The following is a 12,172-nucleotide window of genomic DNA, read 5'->3' on the forward strand; positions in this document are numbered from 1 at the left end:
CCATGTGTGGTCTATTCCAGCAGATGGTTAGTGTAGGTGATACATGCTAGCTGATGGCCCATGTACGGTCTATTCCAGGAGATGGGTTACTGTGGGTGACACACAGCAGCTGATGGACCATGTGTGGTCTATTCCAGAAGATGGTTAGTGTGTGTGATACATGGGTGTTTCACAGCAGCTGGTGGCCCATGTACAGATGGAGCCTGTTTCACCTTTGCAGGGGCTGTCGACTCTATTGCCAGCCCCCGCGCATGAGACGCTCACAGACCCCATGGAGGGGGGGCGGTGTCTTTACCATTTGGATTAATGATGTCCAATCTGGAGTTTCACAGAAGGAGAAAAGAAAGTAACCGCAATAGTGTAATAAAGATTTTTTTGTATATACACATATATGTATACACCAGCAATTTATGAGATCTTGTTACCTCAGAGGAAGTTGATGCTGCTATAGTTTCCTTCCCTAATAAGAAAGCTCCAGGTGTAGATGTTGTACCCATTGAGGTCTATAAAAAACATTGAGGGGGGGCACGGCCTGGCTGGAGAACGCACAAGACATGCTTTTACATAGCTCATGCACTCAATCCCTTGCAGGAGATCTCTTGTCCCATATACAACATAGCTGACCCCCAGATATACACATTAGCTCTGTGGGAGAACAATGTTTATTGGGTGACAGGCGCTGCGGAGCCGGGGGGGAGAGAAATCTCTCCCTGCAGGTTGCGGCCTACACCCTCAGCACGCCAGCGGCCTAGGATATTACTGCACCTACCAGAGATACTGAGAGATTGGCCTGGAGACGGTTTGTAGATCCCTGTGTCGAACGGACGACTTATGAGCAAGATAGGAGCCCGTGCCTGCCTGACATTGCGCTGGTTCTCTGCCTCTGTACACCAGGCAGCCTAGACGCCAGAGACCTGACACAGCGGTGCGCCTCAGAGGAGCTGAACGGCAGCTGCTTCAAACACGCCCGCTCCCCCCTTCAGAAGTGAAGGGGAGATTTTGGATCGGTGCCCGCTCCCTGCGGCTGCTTGTCCGGGCGGTAGGGACACCTGCCGGGTTCCAGGTGAGAGAAGTGCGGGCGCCATCTTGGATAACCCTGCAGCGTCCTATCCTCTCCTGAGGCAGCTGGGAGTTGATCGCCAGTATCTGAGGTGAGCTACACGGGGAGAGCTGTCGCTGGCCTCATCCCTTACTCCACGGTGACTGATTTATAGGGGATGAACTAGGCACTGATTCCCCTGTTATCTTTCCCCCTACCTGTCTGGAGCGGCAGCCTCCCATAACATGGTGCCTGCCTGGGACACTGACTAAATAGCTTTGAGACTCCTCTATAGCCCCCTCTGCTCCCTTGTGCACTCACAGAACATATTGAGAGGCAGTAATTAGGTCTATACACTTTAGACTTCCTTTACCTTTTACACCTTTCAGCGGCCATCTTGGTTGAGGCACTGGCTGGGAGCTCTACACTGGTCATCTGATGCCCTGCTTAGATCCCCTAGTGCCTTAGATAAAGTGTGGGTAACTACTGAACGGCACCCACCCAATCCAGAAGAGATACCTACAAACCCTGGCTGTTAAGAGAGTGTACTGAGCCCTCAAAGAGTAAATTATCTTGTTCCAGCGGTTCGAAAGACCTTTGAAAATGTTTCTTCTTTACCACCTCCATCTTCAAGGAAGTGATATGATGATCGACTAATAATGACCGCTTTTATTTTTAACACAAGACCTGAAGAGTTGAGCTTTTTCTCGCCATCTGACCTTTAAGTCTCACACATACAAGTCTGTGCTCATGGTGAACATAAAGAAAAAATCTAAGACCAAGCCGGAGGGAACCCCTAAACCCTCTGATCGCCACACATCTGACCTACGTCAGTTTTTACTACCTTCTAATACAGATTCCTCGTGTACAACAGAAACATCTCCCTCGTCAGCTTCTCCCACTCTTTCAGACGAAATGTCTTCAATTGAAGGTACCCAATCTCAAGTTGCCTCGTCACTGACTATGGCGCATGTCAAATCCTTACCTACTAAGCAAGACTTCTCAAACCTAGAGTCTCGCCTACTTTCTACTATCAAACATGAGGTATCTGTCCTTCAGAAAGACATATCTTCACTTGAATCGAGAGTTGACCTATTGGAGCGACACGAATCACCGACCACAGATATCTCCCATCAAACGTCTCACAACATCTTCCTTAAAGCCCGCATAGAAGATATGGACAATCGGGGAAGAAGAAATAATATTAGGGTCAGACGCTTATCAGAAGACATACCTCAGTCCAATCTTATAGATGTCCTTACTAAAAATGTTGGGGAGATTCTTGGCTTGGAACCTGACGCTGCCATTATATTCGATAGAGCACACCGTGCCCTAAGGCCTAGAGGCCTTCCCTTGGACCGGCCACATGACGGGATTTGTAGACTGCACTACTACACCCAAAAAGAAGAAATACTGCAAAAGACACGTCAATTGGAAGGGATTGAGTTCCAAGGGGACAAGATTCAATTATTTCCTGACTTGACATGGTCGACCCTGCAGCAGCGCAGAGCCTTGAAACCACTTACTGACACCCTCAGGAAGCTAGGCCTGAAATACCAGTGGGGATTCCCCTTTTCTCTGCAAGTGACCCACAATGGCAAATCTACCTCTATTTCCAGACCATCTGATCTTCCAATCTTCTTCACTGTGCTTAGCATCCAGCCTGTGCCTCTTCTAATTTGGGACTCTTTCCACCAATATCCAGACCTCCCTACTATAGACACTCACTCACGATGATGCATGGCAGCAAGCCGGCTCCCCAAGGTGCAGGAGAAACTCTACGACTACTTTACATTCAATTAACCCACCATGAACAATTGTTCTCTCAAGACCAGTCATTTTTCTTGGTCTTCACTTTTTGGGTCACGCAAAGTTGTACCTTGCTTTTTTCCTTTTCGAATCTTATGCTTACTGTTGACTCAATGTTTATTATACTGATAGATATTTTCTGTTTCACTTTAATTAATGTATCTTCTCTAATCATTAAGAAGCGGTTGATTTTCTGTATTTGTGTTGATGCTCAACTCTTTAATGGTGTATCCAGTTAGACTACCTTTTTTCACTATGGGTCGGGAGGATGCAGGTCTCCCCCCTTGACCCATCTGCAGCTGCTCTTTCCCTACTCATTTTCACTTGTGTTAAATATTATCAATGCATTATGTTGCGTATCTTAAAATGCGGCAACTACTTTTTTTCCAGCCTGTTTTCTCACTTTTACTCTTATATCTATCTATAGGACCTTAAGATTTGTTCAACTGAAGCTTAATAAGATTTACCATGAACCAACCGGCAATGGGCATTAACAGCCTACATATAATTACCCTTAATGTTAAGGGTTTAAACGTTCCAGAGAAACGTTCTGGACTACTTAAATGGCTCAGAGATGAGAAAGTAGATATTGCACTTATTCAGGAAACACATTTTAAAATAGGTAGTGTTCCAGTGTCACTATTACCCCCATATTTTTACTGCAAATAATCCGTTAGGAAGATCACTAGGAGTGGGAATCTTGGTAGCTAGACATATACCTATCTTGAAAGTATCTTCTCATATTATCCTAGAGGGCAGAGCATTACTTGTCAAGTGCGACATTAACTCTCAACGTTTCTCGTGCCTAAATATTTATGCTCCCAATCTGAAACCACCACAATTTCTTTCGTCGGTCTTAGACAAAGCAGACCCTCTTCTCGAGGGAGTGACGGTAATGGAAGGAGATCTTAACTGGACTTTAGATCCCTTTCTTGATTCTCCTAAAGAAGTTCCCTATAGATCAGACCGAGAGTATAGGGGGGTGAGACACACCTTGCTAGACCACCAGCTGATTGGCACCTGGAGATTGACCCACCCCTCAGATTCGGATCTCATACTTTTCTCATCCCCATCAATCCTATTCTAGGTTAGACTATCTATTCCTCGGCCATCGTCATCTGCACCTGATTGCCAATACCTCAATAGGACAAATCATGTGCTCCGATCATGCCCCGGTTCATTTGACTCTACAATGACACACTCCTGCAAGATATAGCCTGCAAAGCTCAGTTAGATAAAGCCATAGATTCCTACCTCTCAGACAATGATAATACTCCAAGACCAAAATTTCTATTTGGGAGGCACATAAATGTGTGCTCCGTGGAGTGTGCATTCAGGTACGCACAATGTGGGGGGAAAAAATGTAAACAAAGGGATGACCTACTAACTCAAATTAAAATGTTAGAAACTCTTCATAAGAAACTCCAATCCCCCCAACACTATATAGATCTTGAACAAGCCCGTGCCTCCCTAAATAAATTACTTACTGACAACATAAAGTTCTCTTACCGCAAATGTCGTAGCCTTTTCTTACCGCAAATAAACCCGGCAAGCTACTAGCTAAAGCCCCCAGAGACTAACGAGCTCTCACCTTCATACATGCCATAAAAGATGATAGAGGTCACACACACACACATCATGAAACCTCACAGATAGCCAAAACCTTTCAAACATACTATTCGAATTTGTATAATCTCTCAGGGACAAAAGGGAGAACAGACCTAACCGCACATAGTTCCGCGGTTGCTGAGTATTTAAAATCGGTGAACTTTCCCACCTTACCCAAGAACGAGGCTGACTCCTTAGATGCTTCACTCTCGAGGAAGTAGAGAAATCCAGGGAGACGGGCAGGGTTAGGGGGGCTCGGGCGGTGAGGGTACCGACGGCGGGCGAGGCAGCGGGGACCGGAGGCAGGCTCCGTTGCCAGGGGGCGCGTGAGCCCACTGGCAGGGATGGCGGGGCTGGTCTTAGAAACGCCAGCCTTGCAAAGATGGGACAAGCCCCATCTGTATGTATAGAAGCATTAGCCAGAAGCATCAGAGTAAACCCAAACATCACAGGCCTCACTGTAAAAGGTAAAGAATACAAGCTAGCTATGTTTGCAGACGACTTACTTGCCCTCATCTCATATCCATCAACCTCTCTCCCAAACCAGATTTCAGAATTCAATAGATTTGGAGTCCTTTCGTATTTTAAAATAAATTATTCCAAATCTATCACAATCAACTTATCCACACATACCAACATACTTCTAAACTTGAAAAATAGTTTCCCATTTACCTGGCACGATCATAAAATAAAATATTTAGGTGTACAGATTCCGAACGACCTGTCTAAATTATTTACATTAAATTTTATTCCTCTGTTGAATGCATTACGTTCGGACTTACAGAAGTGGCGGAAAATACATCTGTCATGGTTCGGCAGAATAAATGTCGTTAAAATGAATGCTCTACCAAGAATTCTATTTTTCTTACAAACACTGCCAATACACATCCCTTCTACTTGGTTTCGCTCAATCCAGAGTCTAATCAAAGCCTTTGTCTGGGATCGCACCACCCCACGTTTCAAACCCGACCTCTTATTCATGAAAAAACACCAAGGAGGCCAACAACTCCCACATATCCCAAACTACTTTGATGCAATCATTTGAAAAGAATAATAGATTGGACACGTGCCAAAAGCGATAAACAATGGGTCCTTCTAGAGGAGGCTTGCTTCCAACAGCACATAGAAGTCGCCCCTTGGCTACTATCACTACCGAAAATTTCTCATCCTACGGTCACCCCTACACTTAAAAGATGGGATAAGCTCCGGGATAACACTCACATATCCTCTAGATTTCCCCCCCTTACTCCCTTTCTTTATAACCCAGAATTTACTTCTGGGCTTGACAGATTAGCTTTTGACCGATGGGCAGAATCCGGGATCTTCAGACTAGGCCAGCTGGTGAATTCTGGTGAGGTGCGGTCATTCTCTGATATTCAATCGCTCTGGAACATACAAATATCTCCAGGTGTGTCACTTCCTTGTTTCTTCCAGAAAGTTCTCCAATATTAGGAGAGACCTCACTCCCTTCGAGAAGATATGCATCTCCCCCCAGCCACCTACTCCTCCTGTCTCCAAGTATATGCGATCATTATGGAAAACCTTGCTACTAAAACTCCCTCATTTATGACTTCCTGGGAGAGAGATATGCAAAAACTAGCAATACAAATTAATTGGAATACGATTTTTAGTAATACACAGTACAATTCTCTATGCCTCCATACTTTAGAAAACCTTTATAAACTCTTATACAGATGGTATAGAACTCCATATATTCTTAATAACATGTTTCCCACGGTGTCTAACCTTTGTTGGAGATGTAAGTCGCCAATTGGTAACTTTGTACATATCTGGTGGGAGTGCCCCTGCATTTCTGCTTTATGTACTGAGGTAATTAAGTGCTCTGAACTAATACTAGGGGATACTGTGCCCAAGGACCCAGGATTTTGGTTATTAAACCTCATCCAGATAGACACATACACTTATAAACACTCACTACTTAGACATTTTAATTATGCAGAAAAAAGGCATTATACCAACCTTATGGAAGTCCCCAACATCTCCCTCGATGAAACAATGGCTAAAGAAAATTTACTACTTTTTAGACATGGAAGATCTGATTTCCTTCTCCTCAGGGCAGTCCATTATCCCAATGAAGACTTCTTGCCTATGGCATAATTTTAAACTTACCCCCACTTATAGGTCATATATGTCCACATAACCTTTACTCCTCACTTTCTTCTATTTCCTTTCTCTCCTCTTCTTTCCTATCCTTCTGTAGTTTATCTATTGACTTACTTGTGAAGTAGACATATTACTGATGACATTTTGTGGATTGAATATGTTATAATCATTAACTTTGTCTGCTGCTTCAATAAAAACAGTTTACGCCCCCAAAAAAAACATTGAGATTATGTCCCATATTTTTTAAACTCTTCAATGCTCTATGTCAGAAGCGATCATCACGGTAATACTGAAACCGGGCAAGGATCCTAAGTTACCAGGTTCTTACCGTCCGATTTCACGGTTATCCACTGATGTGAAAATATTGGCCAAGATACTTGCTATCAGACTCAATTGTGTTGTTGCTTCCATTATCCATGAAAACCAAACTGGGTTCATGCCCGGAAAATCGACACTCCAGAACCTAAGACGGTTAATTTGCCATTTACAGGGGGGGGGGGGGGGGGGACTGCTTAGAGTCGGAGGCAGTGGTGGTATCTCTAGATGCCGGCAAGGCCTTCGACTCGGTTGAGTGGGAGTATCTTTGGGAGATATTGCGGAAATTTGCTTTTGGCCCCAAATTCATTCGATGGATTTGACTGTTGTACTCTTCCCCATTGGCTCGAGTATCTGTCAATGGATTTATCACATCCCCTTTCTCGCTTGGAAGGGGTACTAGACAGGGCTGCCCTTTGTCCCCTGCCCTTTTTGCCTTAGCCATAGATCCACTGGCTATTCTTATAAGGGACTCTCCTGATATTGTTGTAGGTATTACCATTGATGGACATGAGAATGTGATCGCATTGTATGTGGATGATATGCTTCTGTTCCTTACTGATGCTTCTGCCTCGCTGATGTCTCTGTTGATTTGTTTGTATTTACTCTGGCCTATTAATTAATTCGAACAAATCCAGTATTCTCCCTTTATCTGGGGTTATTCCAAGGGTGCTCCCTAACACGGGCCTGTTACAGTGGGTGCTTCAATTCAGGTATCTTGGTGTTTGGATTTCCTCGAATACTAATACCTTTAGAGAATATAATCTAGATCCGGCCACGGAGGAGTTGAAGCGACGTATCCATGTTTGGAAGAAACTTTCACTTACTCTTATGGGTTGTATAAATCTCATCAAAATGGTGATTCTACCTAAATATTTAGATCTTTTACAACATTCACCTATTTATATCCCCAAGACCGTTTTAATAGTATAAATAGTATATTCTCTCCATTTATTTGGGGCAATCGGGCACCTAGGGTGGCTCTTAAAGCTTTGATGAAAGCCAAGGCTGATGGTGGATTGGGTTTACCTAACTTGCATACTTACTAATTAGCGGCCCAGCTTATGCACTTTTCTAGTTGGATTTTGAAGAGAGATGGCTCTACGTTGAGAGGTTCTATGTGGAGTCTGTGGGGCCCCGCTTTCTACTTTCTACACATTCTACTACTTCTCTTCCTCCTATATTACGGCAGTCATTGTTAATATGGCATAAGGTCCACTCATACTATGGGTGGAGTGACACCGATGGAGAAACGCCTCTATGGTTTATCTCAGCATATGGGGAACTCTTGCATTTAATACAAGACAATTTATGGCTTCGTGTTGGTATTACTTCAATTTCATAATTATTTGACAACTGTTTTTAAATCCTTTCAACAGCTGAGAGAGGAATATGATGTACCTAATAAGGCATTGTATCGCTATTTACAGCTAAATGTGAACTGTTGGTAGCTCTCGAGGGCTAGGGTTGGCTACCACTGGCTTAGAGCATATAGAACTCCAGTGTCTCTACACAGAGCTGGATTACGTCCTGATGATACCTGCCCACGATGTGCCACCCCTAATGCTGATTTTTGGCACTTGCTCTGGTCATGTCCACCAATACAGGCTTTTTGGGAGTCGATATGGACAGATATTTTGACAACCGAACCATCACTCCCTCCCTTTTCTTCTAAGTTATGTATATTTGCTCTAGATTTGGAAGAATTATACTCCCCGTCTCTATATAGATATGTCTTGTGTCTGACAACTCTAGCGAAAGTGATTGTATCCAGAAATTGTTTTGCTGCATCTTCTCCTAATATATTTAACTGGCGTGCCTTGGTTAATGAAGTATCTGGCCATGAAGGGTTCACATATAGATCTAGAGCAGCGGTTCTCAAACTGTGGGTCCCGACCTTCTCAGTATGGGGTCGCGACTCCAGGTTGTGACTTTCAGGCTGATGACTTCTAATCTCAGTCAGTGATTCAAGGAGTCTGAAAAATCTGTTGAATTGTCTGTTATTTTAGACTCCTCCCAGTAAATAAGTTGAACTAGTGGTGGCTGTAAACTGGTGTGGGCATCTCTAGCGTGCCATGGCATAGTGGTTGAAAAACACTGTTCTAGAAGGTGCTAATAAATAAGAAGTAGATTCTGATTGGTTGCCCATAGCAACATCTCATATGAAATCCAACTCCCATCTTAGTAAATTTCTAGCACTGACTTAACATCAGCTGGATTATATAAAGTGGAATCTGTCTGTTCAAATATTATTATTAACAGCTTTATTGGTCCTCTGAATGACGTGAGAAATCTACTGACTAGTGTTAAATTAATATAGAGCGGAAACTAAAAATCCTTAGAAAAAAAAGTGTCTGCTTAACTGGAACTGCTAACTAGATGCGAGCTGAATAACATTGTCACTGGACGCAGTCATTTGTATTTATACAGAGGTCTTCTTCCCCAAAGGGGTAACAGAGTGTCTGTTCCTTGTCTGTTACAGGGCCGGAAAATGAGAAGGATTACTAGTGATGTTTGGTATCATTTTCATAAGAACGAAAACAAAGGGATATGCAACTATTGTAAGGCGTCTATTTCTATAATGTCAGGAGCGACAGGCAATTTGGCGAGACACCTGAAGACAAAGCACAAATTGATACCATTACATGGTGCAGGAAATCTGCAGCGTTCGCCTTCAGTGGATGACCCCAGAGAAAGAACTTCTCATCAAAGTGATTCTACTCCACTCCCAAATCTTTCTCATGCCAACGTCTCTTCGTTTCCTCCTGAAGAGTGCAACGTGGACAACGCCACATCTCCAATGGCACCATTGTCGATGCAGCAGTCTCCTCAGTCAACGATGGATAGATGCGTTGATGTCATTCGACCACTTTCAAAAAACTAAGAAACGATCTTTAGATATTCAGGTACTAAAAATGATGTGTCAAGAATTACATCCCTTCTCTCTTTTTGAGAACGAGGAATTTAAGAAATTGTTAACAATGTTAAATCCAGGTTACAAGCTGCCAAGTAGGAAAATGCTGGCAAACAGTTTCCTTCCATCAGTGTATAATGATATTTTAGATAAAGTAAAGTGGCTGTAAAGTCTGCTCAAGCTCTTTGTGTTACTTGCGATGGTTGGAAGAACATAAATAACGTAAGTTTTATTATGGTCTTACTGTGCATTATATAGACAGCCAGACTTGTCGTACGCAGTCATGCCTGCTTGGATGTTCAGAGTTTCCTGAACAGCACACTAGTGCCCATATCGCTACGTGGATAGGTGAAGCACTAGAGAAATTTTCCATTCGGAACAAGGTGTGCGCTGTTACAGGCAATGCCGCTAAAATTACGGCCACAGTCACAGAGTTAAATCTTAGACATATTTCTTGTTATGCTCATTCTTTACCTTTAGTCGTTGAAGGCGCTATTTCTGGATCAATTAACAATGTTGTGAGTTCTGCAAAAGAGCTTGTGCGGTTCTTTAAGAAAAGCAGTTCGGCTTTAGCAAAATTAAGAGAAATACTTTTTAGGTATACAGTAATCGCATCTGGGGGAGACGGTGTAGTCACCGCTTGGATTAATGATGTCCAATCCAAAGTTTCACAAAAGTAGAAAAAGAAAGTAACCACAATAGTGTAATAAAGTTTTTTGTATATATACCAGCAGTTTATGAGATCTTGTTAAGACTTGTATCCTTTAATTTTGTATACTTTTCAAGCATACAAGTATCGCATCTAGGAGAGCGGTCTCATCACCATTGGATCAATGATCTCCAATCCCAAGTTTCACATGTAAAATACAAGGAGGTCCGATATGGTGTAGTACATTTTAATAAAAACAATATAAAACATTCACAGAGTAGAAAGAAGTGCGGCAAAGTGGACTCTCACCCAGCTTGTGGTCCACAAAAAATATTGCAGACAAACGAGCAGATGTAAACAGCAATCACAGACGTCCTTGGTTAGGGTTCAGGTCACACGATATCCACACTCCTTCCTCCAACCCAATGCGTTTCGAAACCAAAGTTTCTTCCTCGAGTCATGCTGACTGTTGGTTACTAGCTGGATTGAAATATTCAGCTTACCAAATTAACATATTGGGGGAAGTTTACTAAAATGAAATTTGTATTTCAAATGGGATGTTGTTATGGGCAACCAATCAGATACTCTCTTATCTTCTAGAAGGTGCTAATTAAATAAGAAGTAGATTGCAACATCCCATATGAAATACAACTGGTCCTCTGAATGACGTGAGACATCTACTGACTACTGTTAAATTAATAAAGAGAGGAAACTAAAAAGCCTTTAAAAAAGTGTCTCCTTAACTGGAACGGCTTCCTAGATGAGAGCTGAATAACATTGCTCCTCGATGCACTCATTAGTGTTTATACAGAGGTCAAAAAATGTCTTCTTCCCCAAAGGGGTAATAGAGTGTCTGTTCCTTCTCTGTTACAGGGCCGCAAAATGAGAAAGCTTTCTAGTGATGTTTGGTATCATTTCCATAAGAACGAGGACAAGAAAGGGATATGCAACTATTGCAAGGCGTCTATCTCTATACCGTCAGGATCGACAGGAAATTTGAAGAGACACATGAAGTTTAAGCACAAATTGGTACCATTACATCGTAAGGGAAATCTGCAGTGTTCGCATTCAGCTTCAGTGGATGCCCCCAGAGAAAGAACTTCTCATCAAAGTGATTCTACTCCACTCCCAAGTATTTCTCATGCCAGCGTCTCTTCGTTTCCTCCTGAAGAGTGCAACGTGGACAACGCCACGTCTCCACTGGCACCATTGTCGACGCCGCAGTCTCCTCAGTCATCGATGGATAGATGCGTTGATGTCATTCAACCACATTCAATAACTAAGAAACGGTCTTTAGATAATCAGGTACTAAAAATGATGTGTCAAGAATATCATCCCTTCTCTCTTGTCGAGAACGAGGAATTTAAGAAATTGTTAGCCATGTTAAATCCAGGTTACAAGCTGCCAAGTAGGAAAATGCTGGCAAACCGTTTGCTTCCATCAGTGTATAATGATATTTTAGATAACGTTAAAGTGGCTGTAAATGCTGCTCAAGCTCTTTGTGTTACTTGCGATGGTTGGAAGAACATAAATAACGTAAGTTTTATTATGGTCTTACTGTGCATTATATAGACAGCCAGACTTGTCGTACGCAGTCATGCCTGCTTGGATGTTCAGAGTTTCCTGAACAGCACACTAGTGCCCATATCGCTACGTGGATAGGTGAAGCACTAGAAAAATTTTCCATTCGGAACAAGGTGTGCGCTGTTACAGG

At 42.8% G+C, this 12,172-nt stretch overlaps 1 protein-coding gene across 1 annotated transcript in view; it reads left to right on the plus strand.

Moving 5' to 3' along the window:
• LOC146021144 (uncharacterized) overlaps nt 1-11,470 on the plus strand; it is a 44,706-nt gene extending 33,236 nt beyond the window's left edge. Inside the window, exons 9-10 of the mRNA XM_083154942.1 lie at nt 9,378-9,801; nt 11,332-11,470. Of these exons, the coding sequence (XP_083011068.1) occupies nt 9,378-9,779 (402 nt within the window). The 3' untranslated portion in view covers nt 9,780-9,801; nt 11,332-11,470. The remainder of the gene's footprint in view (nt 1-9,377; nt 9,802-11,331) is intronic.
• Nucleotides 11,471-12,172: the final 702 nt, after the last annotated feature.

This window comes from Crinia signifera, chromosome 7 (assembly GCF_055691185.1).
Source record: "Crinia signifera chromosome 7, ASM5569118v1, whole genome shotgun sequence".
NCBI classification, from domain to species: domain Eukaryota; kingdom Metazoa; phylum Chordata; class Amphibia; order Anura; family Myobatrachidae; genus Crinia; species Crinia signifera.